At 43.3% G+C, this 23,539-nt stretch overlaps 1 protein-coding gene across 1 annotated transcript; it reads left to right on the top strand.

Moving 5' to 3' along the window:
* Positions 1 to 18,188, top strand: SP5 (Sp5 transcription factor). The gene is made up of 4 exons (XM_055719383.1): positions 1 to 550; positions 1,076 to 2,912; positions 6,948 to 7,007; positions 16,312 to 18,188. The coding sequence occupies exons 1-2, from the start codon at positions 500 to 502 to the stop codon at positions 2,126 to 2,128; spliced, it is 1,104 nt and encodes a 367-aa protein (XP_055575358.1). The 5' UTR covers positions 1 to 499; the 3' UTR covers positions 2,129 to 2,912; positions 6,948 to 7,007; positions 16,312 to 18,188.
* Positions 18,189 to 23,539: the final 5,351 nt, after the last annotated feature.

Here is a 23,539-nt window from a genome sequence, read left to right as displayed (position 1 = left end):
CGGTAAGGGGTCCTTTGATCAAGAAAATCCAATTATTTGTGTATATACATTTCCCACATAGTGATTACTTCATTAATTGTCCCGCCTTTATCTCCTCCCTTCCCATCCCCCCTAATAATCAGTTCTTTTATCCAGACCAACAAACACACCATAGGAGCTTTGTGGATTCAAAGGATTTGCTTTCGCTTCTGAAAGAGCCGCTATTCTTTGATGATTGGGTAGCGGCAAACTTCAAAGCCATAAATCTTCCCTCTGACTGGTTGGCGGCCCAGCAAAGTCCTTATCAAATTCTTGGAGGTGATCCTGGTGCAGTCAGACAGTCCGCGGAGATCGCGCGGCGCGGGGGGGGTGGGACAGCCACGGAGGCGAGCAGATCAGAGGGAAGGAGGGGGAGAGAGGGAGAGGCAGAAGGAAACTGGGCAGCTCCTCGTCTTCCCCTCGGCGTCCCCATGCCTCGGCGGTGCCCCGGCGCCTTCCTCTCGCCCCGAGCGCAGTAGCCATGGCCGCGGTGGCTGTCCTCCGGAACGACTCCCTCCAGGCTTTCCTCCAGGTCGGTACCCGCGCCCGGGGCTGGGGCGGCTCGCTCGGCGCCGCGTCCCACGGTGGCGACTCGTGCTGCGCGGGGGCGCCCGGCAACCGCCGCCTCCCTCCCGGGGCTTCACCGCGCGGGTGGCCCGGGAGCGGTCGGTGGGGACCCCCGCGGGGCCGAGGAGGCAGGGCTCGGGCTCCTCGGGCTGGCAGTTTCCCCCTCCCGCCGGGCGGCCGGCGGTAGCTCCGGGCTGGGGCTGCCCTCCGCCCGCAGCGGCCGCTTCCCCGGCGCCCCCAGCCCCGGCGGGGCCGGCGGCACCGTGCGCGGGCGGGACCGGGCGCGGGGCGGGGCGGGGGAGCCGGGCCTGTCCTGCCCGCTCGGCGCGCGCCGTTTGCGGTAAGTTTGCCGGGCGCGGGGGGAGCGGCGGGGCGCCCCCGGGAGCCCCCGGCCGCGCACGGGCGGGCGCGGCCGGGCGGAGGCGCAGGAAGTTTCCCGCGGGCGGCGAGTAACGCGCTCTCCTCCCTCCTTCCCCCCGCTCCGGCGCAGGACCGCACCCCCAGCGCCTCCCCAGACTTGGCCAAGCACTCGCCCCTGGCTCTTCTGGCCGCCACCTGTAGCCGGATCGGACAGCCGGGCGCGGCGCCCTCGGATTTCCTGCAGGTCTCTTACGACCCGACGCTGGGATCCCCCTCCAGGATCTTCCACCCGTGGAGCGGCGAGATGCCGGCGCACTCGCCGGGGGGGCTGCCGCCGCCGCACCCCAGCCTGGGGCTGACCCCTCAGAAGAACCACCTGCAGCCCTCCTTCGGGGGGGCGCACGAACTGCCCCTCACCCCCCCCGCGGACCCCTCCTACCCCTACGAGTTTTCCCCCGTCAAGATGCTGCCCTCCTCCATGGCCGCCCTGCCGTCCAGCTGCCCCCCCGCCTACGTCCCCTACGCCGCCCAGGCCGCCCTGCCGCCCGGCTACTCCAACCTGCTGCCGCCCGCGCAGCCCTGCCGGCAGCTCTCGCCCAACCCGCCGCCCGAGGACATCCCCTGGTGGAGCATCCAGCAGGCCGGCGCCCCGGGCGGCTGCGGCCACCGCTTCCCCGCGGCCGCGGCGCTGCCGCGGAGCCTGGTGCTGGGCCACTCGGACTTCGCTCAGTACCAGACGCAGATCGCCGCCCTGCTGCAGACCAAGTCTCCCCTGGCGGCCACGGCCAGGAGGTGCCGCCGCTGCCGCTGCCCCAACTGCCAGTCGGCCGCGGGCAGCGCCCCGGAGGCGGAGCCGGGCAAGAAGAAGCAGCACATCTGCCACATCCCCGGCTGCGGCAAGGTGTACGGCAAGACCTCGCACCTGAAGGCGCACCTGCGCTGGCACACGGGCGAGCGGCCCTTCGTCTGCAACTGGCTCTTCTGCGGGAAGAGCTTCACCCGCTCCGACGAGCTGCAGCGGCACCTGCGGACTCACACGGGCGAGAAGCGCTTCGTCTGCCCCGAGTGCGGGAAGCGCTTCATGCGCAGCGACCACCTGGCCAAGCACGTCAAGACCCACCAGAATAAGAAGCTGAAGGCGGCGGCGGACGGCGTCAAGCGGGAGGACAGCCGCGACCTGTGACCGCCGGGCGGCGGGGCGGCATCGGGACCGCCGGCGGACGCCGCCCCCGCGGGCCGGGCCGAGCCGAGCCGCGCCGCGCCGCGGCGGGGACCTGCGCTGAGGGGGCCGGCAGCCGGGCGCAGGGCGGCGGGAAGGGGGGGCCCGGCCCTCGGACTCGCGTCGGGCCCGGCGAGCGGGAGCTCGGCTGGGGGCGGTGCCGGGAGGAGCCGCGGCCCCTCAGGCCCAGGACCGGACGCTCGCAGGCCCCCGCGGCCGCCGCGGCTCGCCCCGCGCCCGGGCCGGGCGCCCTGCCCGCCCCCACGGCTGGGGGGAGGCTGCGGCCGCTGGGGCGGGAGCGGGGCCGCCGGGGGGGTCGGGGCTTGTGGGCGCCCGGGGAGGGGGCGGCCGTGCCGGGGCCCGGCCCTCGGCGCTTTCAGGGGAAAGGACTGAAGTTTTGTTGTACAGGTTATTTAATAGTTCTGTTTGAGTACGAGTGTCTCTCTCCTCGTCCTCGGCCCCGTGCGGGGCTCCAGCATGAGATATTTCTGTAAAGCGACCCGCGACTGCAGCGTGAAATAAACACGTTAACACCGGGGTCTGCAGGGACGGTCCCGCCGCGTCGGTTTCATTTGATCGTCCCCCGGGCTCTTCCCGCCCTCCCCGCGCGCCGGGCCGCTCCGCGCGCGGCCGCCTCCTTCCCGCCATTTCCTGCTGAGGCGGCGGCCGCTGAGGTGGCGGCCCGGGCCCAGCTTCGTCGCCGCTGTCAAGTGGAGCTCAGCGCACGGCGACCAGGGAGCTGCTCATGGTAAACACGTTTACAATCCCTAGCTTCTTCGCACTGATGTTGGCCTGTTGGTTTGGGTTTGTTTGTCTTTTTTGAAATTATTTTCGTTTTGTTTCCTATGCGTGAAGCTGTGAGAGAAAAGGGAAGCGCATGGTGCCGGTGCTGGGAGTGAGCGTACAGGCCCGGTACTGCAGGCTGGGGAACGTGCTTGAGCAGAGGTGGGCAGTAGTGAAAGTTAATAATTCCCCCTTCTCGGAGAGGTCTAGGCCTGTGATAGCCAGCCATTACTGGCCCGAAGCTGCCTGTGGCTGGCACAGCCAAAACATGCTTTCCATATGCTAACTTCCTGTAAAAGTGCAGAATGTAAGGGGGAGATGCTTGTTATCCTCCCAGTGTGACAAAATGGCAGTTGCTTTCCTGCACAGGGGAAGGTATTTGGCACAAAACTGTGTTTACTTGGTAGGCAGTGACAGCTTGTAGGATTCCTTGTGTCTCACTGGGCACCATGTGAGTATGAGTTCAGGCACACATTCATTTTGGCAAATTTCTTTCAAAATAATGACCTTTTTTACTGTAGCTATCCCCTCTTTCTTTTTTTAACTGAAATTTGTATAGAACAAACAAATGAGGAACCCAATTAGTAATTTGCTAAATTTTGCATTTTAACATAGGGAATATGTTATTTGCTCCTCATGTTTTTACCACATCAACTTTACTTTCTGGTTAGCTAATGAGACAGCCAAATAAGAGTGCCATCAAAACTTCACTGGGACTAATCCGGAACCATTCAGACTCAAATGGGTTCCTCTGGTGGCAGCTGTCATACAAGCTTCGGCACAACCATAATGATAAAAATACACTTTGCCATGCACTTCTGAATCAGGGAAAGTGGCAGCTTGATAAATGTTTTTGTAATGACAGAACATGTAAAACTGATGTGTTTGTATGGATGTCAAATACTGCCAAGAATCTCAGGAAATAATGAGATGAGACAACAGCACCAGAACCCTCACATCTGAAATAATGAGAAGTTAACGGGCATTTACCATGGTACAGCTCCTCAACAATATTTCAATGTTTATGATTCTGAATTAATTTCCCACACCATATTCTTGGGGTCAATTTATTGAGTTAATAACCAAGCAATAATCTTCTTTACTACTGAAGAATCTTCTATAACTTGTCCTATTATAGGGAGCCTTGTGAGAAATGAGTTTAGCTTTCATTGGTTACCATTCCTTTACTAAAGTTTTAGGCTCTAGAAGCATGTTCTTGAAGGATATTGAGTAGAAGATACCTTTAGTGTTCCAGAGTGAGCAACAGCGATGCAGGAAATAACTGATGGACCTGATCCAGAAGTCCTTAGTCAAAAAAGGTCTTTGAGATGAAAGCGCAGACCATTTTACTCCTGACAGGATTTGAATATGTCATAAGGAGTAACATAATGTTTCTGCCTTTTGCAGTGTTTCATGGCTTACAGCAGCAACCTGCTTGCTTGCTGTCTTTGATACTAGGTTACGTTAAGAATGTAGAGTTACAGAATTTAGGAGTGCTTTTAAAAGAGAATTTGTTTCATTACATAGTCTTTCAATTCTGTGTTGGGATCAGACCTACTTAAAATGGACAGTAGCATAAAGTCCTTTTGTTGGTAGCAGTAGAGGAGAAACAACAGCATCCCAAAGTACGAAAGGTCCACTTATAGGACAGAGTAATGGACTGGGATGTTGCCACACAGTAATGGCTTTTCACTGCTAAGTAAGTGCCAAGATCAAGATTAAGTATCAATGTAAGCTGAAGCAATGTATTAGATGGTTTCTGGCACAAGTTTAGCCTGACTAGGAACTAGAGAACCATTTCTATTAGAGCAGATGCACCTAGCAGAAAATAGCCTGATAATTGTAGATACAACGATTTCTAAGCTGGACCATTATGGAAAGATTTTTCTTCAGTTGGGTGACAAACTGCACTTACCCAGCATCTATGTTGTCTAGTCTAGCCAGACTGTTTTGTGTTCTTACTCATTCCTCAAGACACAACTTGTACTGAAATAGCAAAAGTTTTACCACTCACTTAAGTGTGAGCCTGCAAGTAATTTAGGTTTTAAGCAAAAGACCATAGCCCAGGCAGTGCCAGCACCATGTCAAGGGGGTGGTGGTATCTGATTAAAAAAACAAACCAAAACAAAACCACAACCAGTGGCACATTGTAGCATATGCACCTTGTATAACATCTGTATAATAACTACATTTAAAGCATGAAAGTGCACAGGTTAAAAATATTACAGTCAAAATTAGTTAAATACTTGTCACGAGGGAGAGATGCATTTAAGTGAAAACCCACAATATCAAATGCTAATGAAAATAAATCTGTAAGAATAGTACCAAAAAAAAGAAGGGGGGCCCCCCAGAAAATTAGGGATTTATGACACAAGGTAAGTAAAAGTAACAGCTTAGAACATAATTTTTTTTAAATGAAACATTATTTCTCTCCAAAGCTTTTAAACAGTTCATTGCAAAAAGAAGGCATATCCATCATAGCTGTTTCATATTCATCTCTAAATAGCTAAATCATATGATAGCTTTTCAATTGAAATCGTTAAACTTTTATAGTAATATGGCATTTAAATACACATGTGACCTTTCTGATGTATGGGTACAGCGTTACAAAAATATATTGCTTACATCTCAAGAATTTATTTCTAGTTGGCAAATTGCACTCTATAATAAAATTAACTTTTAATTTTGCATTCATAAAATACATTTTACACTTTTAGCTGTTTCCAATCAACTAGAACAGCTGTTCATTTTATCAAATTAAATGATTAATATTCTTTTTAATTATACATTTTGAGTACATATGCTGCTCAAGGTCAATTCATTTCTGAATTTTAAATCTTAAATGTCATTGGTATAATAGACACATATATGAACTAATTCATCTTGTAGTTAATTCAAATTAATTAATCTTTAAAAAAAATGGGATATGGTTTAAAAACTTGAGATTTGGCATGTTTTCTGTGTTGAAAAGCGACTTTCACACTTGGACAAACTTTTAAGCAGAGAACATTTAACATTAAAACAACCAACACTGTTTTCCAGATAGTTTTGGGGTGTTTTGGGTTGGGGTTTTTTAATGTTTTGTTAATAAAATTATAAGGGACAAATGGATTAAGACTTGCATCCAGGAGAAGTTTGCAGGATTTACCTTTTGGTCCTAACTGACCAGGTTCTCACTGTAATACTCCCAAGAAATTTATGAAGTAATGTTTCATACCTCCTCACTACTATTACCGAAAAAGTAGGATAGAGGGGTTTTTTGAACTATATATTGGGAGGTGTCCTTCCTAAAACCATCGCCATGTAATTATTCCTTCCATACTAAATTACAGATGTAATTTTTAAAAGAAATATTTAATCTTAAATTATTTGCAGATTTTTTAGAGATTGCATTAAGTTTTAAAGTAACTACAACTTAACTATTTCAACTTGTGAATTCTCACCTGTATCTAACATCAGTCTTGAATACTGAAGAAATAGGCAATATAAAATGCTGATGTCTTGAAATCCTTAGACAAAAGATACATTTTATTGTTCAGTGATATTAAAGAATTTTAGCAGACCACTCAGAAGTTCATAGAGTAAATCCGTATCTCTGTGCAAGTAGACACACAATTATCAAGGCACTTTTAAATAAGCCTTGTAACATTTGATAGGTCTTGTCGGCTTACCCCCGCACTGAGTGGTGAGAACAAAAGTATTATGCCTAACTTATTGTCAGATCTTATGATTTGCTATAGAATCTTTTTTTTTTTTTTCCCTCCAATTATTTTACACTTTTTATGAGATTTTTGTGAATCCTCTGGTAAAGATGTGGGGTATTCTGCTCTGACACATGATAGAGCCAACTCAAAGACCTCTTAGATTTTCCTGCCAAACTTTTTGAAAATACTTACCAAACAGGGTCCCCAAGTCTTTGAGACTAATGAACTTGAAAGCAATGCTGGTTCTCCAAAGGGATTGCCTGGCAGGTATCTTCAATAACTTTGTATTTAAACAGCGCCCAAGCCACCAAGGACCTGGAAGTGTTCGGCAACCAGCAAAGGGTCACAATTATCAGGTAAGTGTTAATGTGCAGCATAGAGAAGAAGGATCCAAGGCCCTGAGCTGATTGAATGAATAGTCTTGATCAGAAAAAATCAGCAGAAGTGTGTGTAATTCAAAGGGTCTTAAATTAAGTTTATGGTTATTATTCCCTGTTAATATTTACTCCCAACTAATTTCAAGTCATATAGGTGTATCACTATGGATAATGAAACCCAAAGAAAACATGTATTTTGACCTTGTGACTGTGACAAGTCACCGAGAGATTAGGGACAGTGAGATTTGGCCTTTAACCTGGAGGCCATTGATCCTGTTTTTCTTCTCATCATCTCTTAATTTTTTTGTTGTACACATTTACCTAGCTACACAAAAAATCCCAGCACGTCCCTGACCCAGGTCTGGTGATTACATCACTGCTTAGCCGTGTTAACAGGAGCCCAACCTAAGGCTGTGTACAAATCCTGTGTGCTCACTGAGAAAGTTACGCATACCCACTCATGGGGCGTGTAGGGGCATAGTAGGGGTCCATCCCCTTTGCAGGTGGCTATGCAGTGAATCTCATGCTGTGATGTATTGAAGGTAGCGGCCAGGAACTCTTGAAGAAGTGGCGAGTTCGCACTGAGGTGTGAACTGAGTTGCTGAACAATTAAAGTGCGCTCTTCAGTAGTGCAGAGGCCTTGTACAGAGTCTCTGTATAGGTTCAGATTTCACCATTAGTGGTAGTAAAGCTAGAATTTCCTTTCATCTAATCGAACTACCAAAGAAATCATAATAATCCAATGTATGATAGCTGAACCCCTTTTGCTCTGCCTAAGCAAGGAACACTTTACCAGTGTAGGAATATCATATACTAGAAGCCATGTGTGCATCACCATAGTGACCCTTCCTCTCCTGCCCTTCTGCCCCCCCCCCCCCCAGAATAAAAACGAAGCTGTACCAGCAAAAGTGCTGTCTTGTCTGTCCTGCTGCATCTACAATAGAGTCTTCTGCTGGTGCAGATGTCTCAGCTAAGGGTTACAGTTTTTTCTCCCCTATGACTGGCACAATTGTGCCTGCAGCAGCATGTGAGTGAAGCCTGGTTTACTTCATCCTCAAGTGAGCACAGACGTCTTATGCTTTGGATTTAATTGTTCTTTCTAGCTTAACAATATAATGTAACCTTCACCTTAAGGTAGGAACTTCCATCTAGCTCATCTTAATCCCCCTTCTCTAGGGCATCAGTCACCAGCTTTTGCTAGCCATTGATGCCAATACTGAACAAGTAACTCACCTGAGGGAACATCGTAATTTGCCCTTCCTTTCAAGCTATCCTATCATAAAAGGCAATCTTTTTTACATTTGTAATTTTCTGAACCACAGTCTTTTACTGTCACAGTGACTGAGATGCCCTGAACAGAGTATTTCATCACCATAGCATTTAGTGTAGAGGAATGATGAACCACAAGGAGGAAAATGAAAAATAAGATATCCACGGTTTTTTAGAAGTTCCTTGTATTTAAAATGAAAAATAATACTCAAATGCTGTAAACTGTGATATTTTTCACAAGTTAAATGTTTCTTTTTTTTTATTTTATTTACGAATACCCACATTACCAGCTTCATCAGAAACAATAGTGTGTGCCCATGTTTTTGTATTTTTAAAAGGCAGGATTGTCTGCAAAAACAATATATTCCCATTATCCATAAGTCCCTGTTCTTATAGCAGTACTGAGCTGTTTAAACAAAGTTCCAGTATTAACCTATATACTACCCAAAAACATTTGTCATTTTCCTTTTTAACATGAACCAGCCATCACAGAGCACACTTTCAAAACAGGCTCTAATTACAAAGCAGGTTGAAAGAAATTTTATTAGACCAAAGCCCGTATCTTCACTTGGGGTCATATCCCACATGCTTTATTCAGGATCAGATGGTGTGCCTGTGATCTCCACATGCAGATCTCTCATCTGTGTGGAAAGGAGATGTCAGTCATATTGCCACATTCCCCCTTATTTTAGACAGCTCTCCACAAGTCTAGGATGCACATGTGAAGAAGAGAGAGGGAAATGTGTGCTATTCACTCATTAAAAATTAGACAGGAAAGATAACACAGCCTGAGAATGTCAGGTGGTCTCAGCTACCATATGTTAATCCCAAATGAGCATGGAAACCACTTCATTTCCTCCCCTCATATCTAAATAATTTGCTTTCCTTCTGACCAGCAATAGTGGTAGTGCGTTGTTTTTGTTGAACCCTGTGAAGAACAGCCAAACACTCGACATCTGCTTACTTCACACACTATAAAACTCTGCTTGTTCACCTTAGTAGCCCAGTATAGGAGGTCTATTTTTCTCAGCATTATCTGGTCCTTCAGCAGTGTGGCTCCACTGACTTCCTTCTGTTAATTTGCTCTGAAAGAACTGAAAGAAATAGTTTTAAGAAGGCAAAGATTACACTTTTATATTTTCCAAAATATTAACCAAATCTTCTTACGTGCCTACATGAGACCTAAGGCTATGTCTGAGCTTCTTAATTAAATGCTTGAATAAATTGTATAATGACACTGAGAAGCTACTTGCAAAGTACTGTAATCAAGGCTATGTTCAGTGCTTGAATAGTTAAGTTAGAGAGGCCAGAACCATGAGCAATCTCGTTAGGGGAAGCAGTTTCTCTGTAACACTATTTAAAACTGGCCAGAGCAGCTCAGTTAATGCATGTAAACACTGGAACTGTAACTCTGATACTCCAATGGGATCTTGAATATACACATAACAACACTAAACATGCTCAGCACATCCTGGCAGCCTACAGGGAAGTGTTTTTCTCTAATCAGAGGAAAATCTTGTAAAAGTTTTTCCCACAAGGGAAAAAAAGAGGTTCATGGATCTGAAGATCATTACTCATGATACACAAGACAAAGCAGCTAGGGAACCTTTCCTGTTCAGGGGCCACATTTGCTTAGGCTCACAAATATCAACACCAAGAAAGAGTCCTAGTTCCCTTCTCTGTGAATGCAAAGGGGAGACACAAGACGCAAGAATTTTTAGAAGCCTTTAGCTGATTCACTTCCCCTAGTTTCTGTACCCAACTCATGGGAGTTTGTGATACAGCCCCAAAGTTCTCTGCAGGGTGTTCCAGTATGCAGCTGTTGCGTTGCCTTCATGGAGCTGGCTTTCTCCCCTGTGCCCAAAAAAAGAAATCACTGCACAATTACACTATTCTTGAAATAGTATGCATGAAGAAAGCTTCCTAAGCTAAATACAGTGATTGCAGAATACTGAAATCACTGAGACTTAAATGTGGGAATTACCATCTAGTTTTACCATGCAATTATTTTTCTCATTAGAACCACAGTCTTAATCAGCTAAGAAATATTAAATATTAAACAGCCACTAAAGCAGAATAGTATGTTACATTAAAATAATTCTTTATAAAGTGCCTAAGTACATTAGAACCTCATTTGTCTTTTTATTATATGCACTCATTCATCCTAGACTTAATTTAAAATAGGTGTCAGGTGTCAGCTATAATACTCAGATATGGATTCTGATCTAGATGTTAGAACCTCTGCCACTTACTGAGCATGTTCAAGAAAGGAGAAGGAGGAAGGTAAGTTTAGGCCTGTTTTTAATAAGCTACAGCAATTAGATATTTTCAGTACTCTGAATTATGTATCAGAATTATACAATTATTTGGTTTGTTCTGTTGCTTTTCAATACACTTGAGAACCAGCTCCTAATTAAGATACACACACTATCAAAGATGAAAAACTGAGATGGTGGTAAAAACAATTAGAATGATGATGTAGGCTTAGATTCCCCGTGGTTTTTGTACAGATCTGCAAGGAAGCTTGGGGTATGGGCACATGGAATTTGCCAGAAACAGCAGCAGTACTTGTGTGCCCTACAGGGATGTGAGCCACCCCAGAGCAGGTAGGATGCTCTGGGATGCGGCCCTATTTTCCCTGAGCTGACAGGATACTCTGACAACAGGATCGTTATCCTTAAAGGGAACTGCTATTGCCTCTGGGTAAGTTGTTGTTCCTCTTTGCACAACTTCTTCTGCGTTGCAATAGTCTAGGGATGCTGCAGTCCTCATCCTGCTCCCATGGCCAGACTGTTAAATCACAGCAGAGCCTCTACCTGTGGAGTGTATGCCAATTGTATGTTAATTATTTGTTATTTCAGTTTTGAACACCTTCCTTCCTATTTAAAAGGTGTAAGAAGAAACCACAGCATACAACAAAGCACATTTTATAAAATAGAATAAATGATCCAACCAAAATTACCTCCAATTATAGGCATGCCTCACCCCTTTAAAACTAATAGACTATGTAATCTACCATCTTTAATATGTCCTGGATGTATTGCTCTTGATCTCAAAAGCAGCAAGAGCAGTCTCTCTCATGAAATCCTACTGCAGAAATGACTGAGTTCCTACCACCTCAATGCCACATGAAAAACCTTAATCAAAGCAGGCAAACCTCTTGACTTGCTGCTGATTCCACAGCACTTTTTTATAGTGATATCACTTTTATCTATCATCATTTATTCAAAAAAGTAAATCAAAAGCATAAAATAGTCTCATCTGAATTTTTGCCCGCAGGATATAGCCTTCTTGTTGGTTAAGCCATGAAGTCTTACATCAGTCAGAGACAAACTTAAGTGGCCAACCTGACTTTCTGTTCTTCTTTTCCATGTATAGAAGTTTCTTATGCACAAGTTAAAATCTGGTATCAAAATCAGAATTTTTAAAAAGATTTGTCACCAGCAGTCCAGCTGACAAAAAAGAATACTTGTTTTTAGAACGGTGCAACATTTTTTCAAATGCTGATCAGAAAGCAAATCGTCTATTAATCCTAACCAAGTAATGTGAATATATCACTAATGCCTGTTAGTGAGATGCATTTAGAGCTATATTAATGATGATTAATACCAAGGATTTTTACAATTTGAATCCCACATGTAAATTCTAACATTTGTGTGTGTGAAGTCACACTTTTCTCACATTTTTATTTTTACCAAACTTATTTAAAATAAGTCATTAGGAAATCACTTTGAACTTGACTGCAATAAGCAACACTTCAGCTGAAAGTGTTCACAGAAAGATGGGGGGGCAGCCCTAAGGACCCACCCAGGGATAGGTGGCATGTTAGTTAACACGGCTAGCACCCAGAAGTTTTTGTGGCCTGTGGCAACAGAACAGCATAGTTAGGACCTTCAGGCCTCAGTGATTAGGTTTTTATTAACACCTCTCCACCAAGATGCAGCTTTTTCCAACTTCTTAGGAGGGCTCTGGTTCATGCCTCTGGGGTCAGAGTATTTTGCCCACTCCACCATAATGTTCTCAGTGTCCCAGCTACATCTGTTTGAAATCATTTCAGTGCCTTTGGGAGCATGTGTGTGTTAAGGCCTTAAGGGAGCTGCAGAACTGCACATGCCCCAGGAGCCAACCAGATAACCAGTAGAGACTTCCAGAATGCAGGAGTCGTCCCTGCTACACACGGCTTCCCTTGGCAAGCAGGAACAGAGAAGCTTGAAATGGTTTACTCGGGGGAAATGGTAAACATAATGGAGATGCATAACTACTGTGAGCCAGACCAAAGGTCTGTTTAACCTAGGAGCCTGTTTTCCAGTAACAGATGCTTAAGGAAAGTGGATTAAACACAAGGCATATATAAAACAGATATTCCCCTTGGCATGGCCCCGCAGCTTATGGGGAACAGCGCTTCAGAAACTTCCTGAGCTGGAATCACATTTCGTTTGTTGTGTTTAATAGTCGCAGATAGGCCGATCCATCACAGATCTGGCTCATCCCTTTGTGACTGGATTTACACTCTGAGGGTCTGCAACGGCTTTTGATAGCCGTTTGCGCGGCTGGATTATACCCGCCCTGAAAGGAGGCTTCGGCACCATTCCGGCCTCCCCTGGGTGCCCCGTAACGCCGAGGGATGGCGCAGAGCGGCGCCTTTTCCCAGTGCCGCGGTCACCCCCAGCGCCCGGGCCCGTACGGCGCCCCGAGGCCCGCATCCGCGGCTCCCCCCCCCGGCCTGGCCCTTTCCGGCCGCAGGAGCCGCGCGGCACCAGCCCTCGGCACCCACCGCCAGCGGGTCCGCGCCCCCGGCGGGACGGCGGCAGGTCCGGCCGCCAGCGCAGCCCCCGGCGCCCCCCGCCGAGCTCTGTGCCTGGGGGCGGCACCGGCCCGCCCGCCTGCCTGCCCCAGGGCCCGGCCCGGCTGGAGGCAGGTACCTGACGTGTCGCTGGCCCAGCTGGTCGCCCGGCGTTTGGCGGTGGGGTGACGCGACCCCCGGGGCAGCGGGGGCGCTGCCACTGGAGCGGGGGGCGGGGCGCCGTCGGGCACCTGCTCTGGGGCGGAGGGTGGCAGTGGGGACTCGAGAAAATAAACCTGATGGGAATTACTGGCATATTTCAAGCCTTTTTTTTGCGGCAAATTGAAACTTTCATGGGACCATAGGTCCAAGTTCCCCTACGTTTTGTTTCTTTTTTTTAAAAAAACCTCACTTGGTATAGACACTCCTAAGCTTTTATTTCTGTACCATGGCTTGTTCATCTTTCACTTGATTCTTTAAATCAATTTGGTGACCCAGAACCTCCTCTGCTTGGCTGTGGGACCCATTGAGAGTGGGGACTCCTTAGAGTACCCTTGGGATTTTCCCAGAGGGGCTCCTCATCTCATCTGGATCACTGCAGGAGCAGACAAGGACTCCATCCTACTGAGCGGCAGGTATTATCTTTATTCGAATATAGTATTTGGGAATATTTCTGGTTTTGGGGACCGGTCCGTTTGTAAAACTATCTGTAAGACATAAGACTGTTAAATACTTATGCAGGATGGCGTATGCCGGGTAGCTAGCACCGCAGGTATACATTTGATTTGGTGTTTGTTTCGATATTAAGTTAATATCAGGAATTTGTGTTTTAGTCTGAAGGCTAAATACATTTGATGATTTGGAGCCAATCCATATACATAGGATTGATAATCATAGGATTGATATTGTTTTACTTATTTTATGTTGTAAATGTAAAAGCATTTCTGTATCAGGTGTGATATGAGTGTGGGTGTGTGAATACTGTCTTAAGCATCCGAAGGGTGAGTGTAAACCTCTACACATTTTAAAGTGTATATGGTGTAAAGAAATATTGTATATACGGTGGGGGCAAGAAATCTAATGTCCCAATTGTAAGGTTTGGACACTTTGGGGTAAGGAAGAGAAAGCTGTAAGTGAGATTAAAGTGATTTGTGGTTGGGGTAACAGTTAAGGTGTTATGGGGGGGAAACAGAGCGGTGGAATATTAAGAAAGAGCCCTTTAGGATGTTTTTTGAGCCATTGGAAGGAAATAGGAGGGCAACCTGGAGGATGCGTAAATATGAAAACCCTGATCAAGTATTTTAATCAGTGGTGGCCTCTATATAAGTTAGGAGGTGGGGAAAAGTGGCCCTTAAATGGGACACTGAATTATAATACTTTGTTGCAATTAATGTTATTCTTAAGATGGGAAGGAAAATGGGATGAAGTAATGTATGCAGACATGTTTTTCACTCTGAGGAATCACTCGGAGTGGCAAAAGGGTTGTGGCATTAACTTAGCTCCACAAGACCCTCTAGTGTTAGCAATAGAGAAGGATCAGAAGGGTAGCACAGGAAAAATGAAGAGGTGCTGTTCGGCATGTAGTATTAGGCAGAGATGTATAAAATTGATGAACTGGAGGAAAGGATGGAGGATTTTGGTTTTGCTCCACCCCTGCCTCTGGTACAACCAGATAGTAATGTAAGTGAAGAAGTAGGTATTGAAGGAGCAAGTAGTGAATCGAGCTCAAAGGATTTAGGTTTTACTCCAATAACCTTTGGAAGATGCCGACAGTTCGTGATACACAGATGGAAGTACTTTTGTGAAACAAGGACAGCGTAAAGCAGGATATGCAACCACAACCGTTCGACAGGTAATTGAATCTAAATCATTACCTCCCGGAACCTCAGCTCAGAAGGCGGAGATTATTGCCTTCACCCGGGCATTGGAACTGGCCAGAGGGAAAAAGATAAATATTTGGACAGACTCCAAATATGCATTTGGAGTAGTCCATGCACATGGGGCAATTTGGAAAGAACAAGAACTATTGACTGCACAGGGAAAACAGATAAAGCATGCAGAAGAGATCTTGAAATTACTAGAAGCTGTAAAACATCCTGAAAAGGTTGCTATTATGCATTGCCAGGGACATCAGAGAGGAAACACGGATTTGGAAATTGGAAATCACTTAGCCGACCATGAAGCTAAACGAGCGGCAGAGGAGGTGGGAAAAGAGGAATTATCCTTCATACCAGACAGTAAAATCCAAACTATAAGTACAGATCACGAACCAAATTGTTCTAAGGAAGAATTAAAGCTAGTTCAGGATATGAATGGTAAGGTAGAATCGAATGGGTGGGCCTATCTAGTGGATGGCTGTATGGTGATACCATCCAATTTGACATGGGCTATAGCTCTAACTGAACATAATAAGAGTCACTGGGGAGCTGATACGTTATATAAAAGTTTAAACCAGAAACTAATAGGGCACAGTTTATATACTACAATAAAACAGGTGTCTCAGCAATGTGAAATTTGTCTATGGTCTATGCAATAACCCCAGTGTAGCAAATAGGATAAAATTGGGAGTCATTAGCAGAGGGAATTATCCAGGACAGCAGTGGCAAGTTTAACTTTTCAGAACTCCCAAGAAAAAAGGGGTATCGATATTTATTAGTTATGACTGATACTTTTTCAGGTTGGCCAGAAGCCTTTCCTTGTGGAACAAATAAGGCAAAAGAGGTAATTAAAGGATTGTTGAACAAGATTATCCCCTGCTTTGGGGTCCCGTCAACAATCTCTTCTGATCGAGGCTCACACTTCTGTGCTAAAATAGCACAATAAGTGAGTGCAATACTAGGAATAGATTGGCAGTTACACACTCCTTATAGGCCCTAAGCAAGTGGACAAGTTGAAAAAATGAATCATTTAATCAAACAACAAATAGCTAAAATAGGACAAGAGACAAATTTAACTAGGCCACAATCTCTTCCCTTGGCATTTTTAAGAACACGAACCAAACCTAGAACGAAGGAAAATTTGAGCCCTTTTGAGATATTATACAGGAGGCCATACCAATTACAATTTGCGGGAGAAGATTTAATTCAGTTAGGGGAAGGATATTTATGTGAATATATGAAGGCCCTCCAGAGACAATTGCAAAATATAAATAAACAAGTTTTGGGGACTAGGGCCAGAGGATTAGACCAACCAACTCATTCTTTTAAACCTGGTGACTATGTATATGTAAAGACTTTTTCAGGAAAACCTTTGGAAGAAAAGTGTGAAGGACCCTATCAAGTACTGCTGATGACCTTTACTGCCATCAAGATAAGAGAACAACCAGCCTGGATTCACTACTCGCGGATAAAGAAGGCTCCTGAGAAATCATGGGCCATCATCCCGGCAGGACCCACAGGACTACAGTTCTTCAGATCATGACTATAATAGGACTGTTGCCCCATTTGAATTTAACCTTATGGAACAAAAATGGACATTTATCATTGGTACAAAGTATCTCTCAGGCTTTGAATAAGACTGACTCTTGGATATGTACTTGTATGCCTGAACATGGGGGAAAAGGTGTATCGTTGATTGGAATCTCATTGCCTAGGAATCAATCGTGGATAAATCTTTGGGAAAACACTGCTTGGAATACTGAAAATGATGAAATTCTAAAATTGGAGATAGATAGTCCTGAGATTCAGGAATCATACTATATGTGTGTACAAAGATGTAATCCACCCAGAGGACAAGGAAAATTAGATTGTAATCCTGTAACTTATGTAGGGAATCAAATGGTCTGCAATACAACTTTAGATATTGGTACCTCACTTTTTGTTAATTCTACAGTTTGGCCAGTACTGGAAGGAAAAGGATGGTACTGGCTGTGCAATGATATGGCTTGAAAAGTTTTACCAAAAAATTGGATGGGGACATGTACATTGGGAGGGGTAGTTCCTAATATGACTTTGCATGATTCCTTATCAAAAGGGTACCTGAGAAATCATGTTCGGAAAGTTAGACAAGATGTTGAAAACCCCCTGATAAAAAGACCAAGTGCTTTTCATAGCTTTGCCCAATGGTTTATCCCATGGTTGGGAGTAAGTGAGTTGGAAAAGGCCATAGTTAATATATCAGCAATAATAGAAAACTTAGAAGATAAAACAATTGATGCAATAAAGGCTCAACAAATAGAAGTATCTAGTTTGTCACAAGTAGTATTACAAAATAGAATGCCTTTAGATTTATTATTAGCAGCTCAGGGAGGAGTGTGTACAATTATTAATACTAGTTGTTGCATGTACATAGATCAAAGTGGAAAGGTTTCCACTGACTTAGAGGAAATATGGAAACAGACGAGGGTTTTGCATGAAATTGCAAAGATGATTTGTCATGGGATTTTAAGAAAATATGGAATAAACTAACCTTGTGGTTGCCTAACCTAGGATGGCTAAAACACACTTTTGCTAGAACAGTTATAGTAGTAATCTTAGGAATACTAATATGTGTATCACTTCGATGTTTCATTTGGTGTTGCTGAGGAATAATCATAGGGAATGATGATTTTCTGTAGTTGCAAAAGAATTTGCAAAAGTTACTAGAAAAGGGGGGAATGAATGATGAATTATGTGCCACTTACCTAAAGAATGATATACTTACGTTTATCTAAAAGTTGGGAAATGTCCAAAGACCCTTATTGTTGACATAAAGGATGTACTAATTGCTAAGTCCTTGGATTTTTGTTATCTTTAAGAAGGCCATCTGGTCCTAAGTTCTTGTTGTCTATGCAACGTGGCAAAGACAAGGACTTTAAATCATGGTCACCAGTTTAGCGAGGAACAGAGTCTGCGCAGAGGTAAGAGGTAAAAAGTTCACTGGAGGAAGACTGAAGATCTTCATCCTGAAGACACCCAGATGACCACTCCTCAAGGATATTGCGCAGGTGCAAGATATGTAAATGAGTTCCCAGAATTGTAATGAATATCTAAATTATTTCCTGGAAAATTAATGAATAGGTATGAGTAGTCTGTATAAAGAAGGGACTGAAAAGTCCCCTAGGTGTGCATGACTTTGGTGGAGCGATCCCCCATGCACCCAGCGCTGCCAAATAAAGATATCCTCAGCTCGCATATTGGTGACTGATTCTTTAAATCACACTGCAGTGTAAGCTCTAGCATTGCCTTATTTTGTTGTTTCTGAAGGTCGGGTATGTGCCAGTGTTTCCATTCAGAGCTGTGCTCCTCACAGCTTGTCCCTGGGTTGTAACATGTCACCATAGGCTGAAGTGTGCAAAGTCCAGAGAAGGTTTCCTCCTATTAGTGGAAAACTTAGAGGAGTTAAATAAAATATATGGGTTGACTGCTTTCCAGACCTTTTTGTATGCCTGTATAACATGAAAGCTGTAATTTCACAAGCAGAGAGTCCTGACTTTTACCCTGTCCCTTTATTGCACCATACAAAAAGGTGAAAATGGTTAAGATGTTAACATCTGAACAGTGATAGTCCTTCTGATACTTTATTTCTCTCAGGATAAATTTCCTAACATGTTTTTATGGTGTTACATATGTATTCCTAAGACAAAGTACAAGATCTGGTGAGTTTCCTGTACACTTCAGGTAACAGACGTTTGTTACTAGAGACATGGTTCAGCATTTGGAGTCTGTGCTACTTAGGCCAGGTTAAGCAGTTACTGCTCTTTTTCTTCCCTCCTTCTGCTTGAGCTGTACGTTTCCCCTCTTGAATTTGTAAACGAGATCCAGCTGGTGTGAGTCAACTGCAAAATAACCTACCTGGGGGAGCAGGAGGGAGTGCTGGGGCTGATCGGTTCCCAGGGCACAAAAAGTAACAGCAGGCGAGAATGAGGCGAGGGTAACTGTGGTACCTGTGCAGTGGTGCTGCTTGCTCTTAGGCTCTGGGAGGGGTCTTGTAGGATGGAAGTACAGGCGTTGTTACAGGCACCCATAGGGCAGTCTGTGAACTGCATATGCTGTGCTGGTGTGGTCACGTAAGTGGTCTTTTCCATCTATTGTCAGAAGAGTAAGTGGGATTGCATCTGGGGTGTTGATGAGATGTCTGAATTTGGGCCACTTCCTCAGGTGGTAGTGCTATTTTCTGCCTGTTGCTTTACTTCATAGAAATATGCATGCTACTGAAGAAACTTGCTGTTCAAGACCTCTTTCTGCTGCTGATTAGCTCAAAGGAAAAACTTTCTCTGGCTTTTAAGGGAGCAGGGTCTGACCTTACAATGGAATTCAAACATAAAACATGGTGCTTGCCTGACAGCTGTGTGCCTTCTGTGAGGGGAGGCCAAAACCCAGCAACAAAATACAGCTCGCTTTGGCTGCTTCAAAGTGAGATAGCAGCAAGGGGAAAACATTCATAAATGCCAGTACTGGCAAGGAGAGTAGAGAGACATTGGTCTGTTGCTTTCAAGGAGTCACAGCTACTGTGTGTTGAGGAATTCTGCTTTTTGTTATTGAACTTCTGAGCTTCTGATCTGTATGCTAGATGAAAATCTATGTATCCTTAAGATTGACCACAAAATAGATAGCACTGTTTTTGACCCAGAGAAGCTGCAGATCTTATTGTTGAATGTTCTCAAATATTTTTTTTTTTCGCATATGGCTACTGTGTCATAGGCCCTTTCAGCCCAAGATTAAAGGAATACCAGCTGATTCTGTTTATAGGAGCTTTCAGATAACTACTGGATTTTATAGTGGATATGGTCACCAAACTTGTTTAAAAATTATTTATTTATGTTTTATTTGATTTTTTCAGATTTTTGAAAGGCCAGAGGTGATTCAGTCCAGATATTTTATCATGAGCTATCTGTGACTACAGATAATGTGTGGGGGTTTTTTTAAGTAAAGAGCTTCTTATTTCCAAGTCTTTTCCTAAAACATTGGAAAGTGCATTTCTTAAGCTAGTTATGAGTGCATAAGTAGCATATTTTAATATCTAATTATTTTGAAATTGTTATTCCTGTTTTTAAGAAATATCATTAATACTTTGTCTTTAATAAGGCAGACCCTTATTAAAACTAATAATGGCATTTTAGTGTAATTTCCTGGGTTTACAGGGTAGATTGTGTAATTGACATATTCACTCTCTGAAAAATTGCTCTGACAAGAGTACCCTACTTGAGACACCTGTCATGAGAACACACGTGTGTTCTCTTTCATGTCCCAAATGAAAAAGGAAATATTTTCAGCACCTCTTTCCCATGTTAAATGTGTAACTATAAACACTGTAATTCAGACTTCAAAATTATTTTGCACACTTTTTTCGTGTTAAACTATGTAGTTACGTATAATGTGTATTTTAAACATTTGTCTAACATAAGATGATCATGTAAGACTTTTTCCTTTCACTGATCCATAAAGTTTAAAGTAGTTTCTCTATGTTTGTTTATAAAATCAAACACTTTTTAATTAAGAAAAGTATCCCTGTAACCATCTAAGGATGTTTTAGGGAAGACACAAACCTCCCACCCACCTCAGAATTTTCAGCACACGTTAGATACTCAGTAGTACACGTAATTTGTCCTCTATACAGTTGTTGTATACAGCAAATCATTCAAGATTAGAGACTCTCATTAGAAACACTGTTTAAATTCTGTACAAATAATGTTTTACTGTCACTACATAAAACCAGTATGAGCCTATGATCTCAGAATTGCACATCAGCATTGTAAGCTCCTGTAAGTTGTATTTACCAGCTGTAGTCTGTAGAAATGCGTGTATATGCTCACACAAACATGTATGTAGCTTATTCTAAAAGTTTTAAACAAAGATTGTGTATTAATAGCAATGCCACACAGCACAGATCCTTGCAGAACTTCTAATGCTTCTAACGTTAAGAATCAAATCACACAGTAATGTTTCCAATCTTTTATAGGATGATGTCTTAGCATGTGACTACTGGGGTGGTAGTTCAGTTTTTTACCACCTTTACACTTGTCTTACAAAGTGTTTTCTTATATGATCATGAATCATCTCAGATACAAATCCATTTTATGTACGTGGAAACCTTTAATAATGTAATGCTAACTTTGTTGTGGTAAGCTAGTCCAAAATGAAAAAATACAAAGTGCAAAAAAAGAGAACTTTTATAAGTAAAAATTGTGCTAAATGTACTGTGCCTGCTGTTTACAAGAACTTACTCTAGAGACAGCTGTAATGGACAAGGCAAGGAAAGAAACACATATCTTGATGCCAAAAGGTTTTAGAAAGCCTTCATTGTATGAAGGCCGTAAGAAAAAGATGAGTTATACTGATCTGGAAAAGTCTGGTGGTGGATGAAGGAGATTTGGTAATGGCCACTACAACCACCACTTATGTGTAAATGTTTTTCCCCTTTTTGTGTGTTAAGAAGTTATTTAAATGAGTTTTTCATATAGTGGTATGCAGCAGTATATTATATATGAAGTAAAAATGTTCCTGCTTTAGGTTTTGGTAATTTATGCCTAATACCTAGAGCACATAAAATGAATTGTTTTATTTGTTTACTGTGATTTGCAGGGATATTGCTCCATGACAAGGTTACATTGACCTATCATTTCATGCATCAGCAGTTCTTCTATTGCACTGATTTGATCAAGCCTAGTGGATAAAAGAGGAGCAATCCACCCAGTGGACCAAATTAGAATTATAATAAAAAGTGCGCATTGCGAAGGGCAAAGTAGGTTCAGTATGGTACTTACAGCATTTAGCATAGTTTTTGTGATATGTCAGATTTAAAACTTTTTTCATAAATGTTTGTTCAACCTTCTACATTCAAATTTTGTATTTTGATTTTTATGTAGTTACATAAGAGATGCTGTAGCTACAGTTGAGGAAAAGGGTAGTTTTCTGTAGCTACTGGAGGCTTTTTTAGGGTAGGTACTTGTGAAAATGCAATAAATCTTTTTCACTTTGAAGTGACAGTGATTTCTGGGTACTCTAGATACTGCTGTTGTTCCTCATACTGAAGAACTTTACAGTCATAAAATGCCAAATAGCGCTTCCTAGTTACCTGGTTTGGGGTTTGCTAGACAGAGGAAAAGGGACTGCACAGCCTACAGCTTTACTCTGTTTTTAGAGCTTTCTTGTTCCTAGTTGCTCTCCTTGAATGCCAACAGTAGCTTGGTGAATGAGGAGGGGTTGTATACTGGCTGTTCTCTCCCAGGTAAGTTTTAAACTGCTGTTATCCAAGGAATGGTCCAAGGTACCTGGCGTATGCAAGGTGTGAAGTAACTGTTGTAGGCTCATATGAGATTTTAGTAAGGTTTTCAAATGGCTGTAGAGTAAGATATGTGGAAGTTATAGCACAGAAGCTTAATTTTTTGTTTCTCTAATGACAAAGAGTATATATTAGACACATTTTAAAAATCTTTTATACTTTTGATCTATATTGCTCTGTTGTGATGATCCACTAGTATTACATATACTGTAAACTCTAGTGATGAAGGTTTGCTAACAGTGGAAAATCAAGGCCATCAGAAATTATAATTAAAAATCTAGCACCTCGTAAATGCTAAAGAGCATAATAGTAGCGTTCGTGTGGTTTGCTTGCTAAGGAATCCACAGAGAAATTAATTTAAGTACACATTTAAGTTTCAGTGATCTCAAGATGACATAAGGATGTATTGCCATTGTTTGCATAACTGGGTGGAGCGTGAGCATGTACATCAGTGCTTTGCTGGGTAGATCGCTTCTAATAGAGATGGAGACCCCAGGGAAGAAGCCTAACTCAAGAGCTTCTAGAAAACACTGGGAAAGTTCTGATTTGTTTTCTTTGTTTTGTTTGGTTGGTTTTTTCTTTGAGTTAAACATTAAGTCAATATGAATAAATTGCTTCAGTAACTGAAGCTAAGTAAAAACATGCTGTCCTGCCCAAGATTTAAAACAAACAAAAAGTGTTCTATTTGTTTCAGTGTTGCCTGTCTGTTTGGACAAATTCTGGTAGTCTACTGTAAAAAAACAAAAGAAAATACAGTTGAGGGTTTTTTAATTATTTTTTTTTTTAGTTTTCTACTAGGTAAAGTTATTTAAAAAGGACAGAGACTAAGAAGATAAGCATCACCTTAGCTCAGAACTGAAATATACACCTCCTTTGTGGCATTTCATTTCTTAGATATTCTGTTGAATGATGCTTTAAATTCCATTGCGATGAATGTTCATGCAGTAGATTAAATGATGCCAAAGTTTCAGTTGTGTCTTTGTGTGGATTTGTGTGGAAAATGCTGAAAATTTTCACTGCCTCAGGAATTTGGTAATACCACAAATAGAAAATTAATGCTTTTTAAAGTTATTGTTTCTATGTTGGGAGCAAACAGGTAGAAAAAATGAAAAATCATGTATTTTGGGGCCAAAAGGTAAATTGTTTAACAATTGCTAACTTTTTAAACGATGCTTTCTTTAAAATACTTGTTAATTAAAGGAAATGTAAGTAAGCATGAGGTTAAGCAATTCGGTAGTGCATATTTGAAGTGGAACTT

Source organism: Falco cherrug, chromosome 8 (genome assembly GCF_023634085.1).
Source record: "Falco cherrug isolate bFalChe1 chromosome 8, bFalChe1.pri, whole genome shotgun sequence".
NCBI classification, from domain to species: Eukaryota; Metazoa; Chordata; class Aves; order Falconiformes; family Falconidae; genus Falco; species Falco cherrug.
Note: the sequence above shows the minus strand (reverse complement) of the source record. Positions and strands in the feature narration are given on the sequence as shown.

What these genes read in the sequence shown, in the direction of transcription:
- SP5 (XM_055719383.1), top strand. Translation starts at nt 500, where the DNA reads ATGGCCGCGGTGGCTGTCCTCCGGAACGACTCCCTCCAGGCTTTCCTC. An exon ending in CCCTCCAGGCTTTCCTCCAG is followed by an intron (nt 551 to 1,075) that starts GTCGGTACCCGC and finishes GCTCCGGCGCAG; the next exon opens with GACCGCACCCCCAGCGCCTC.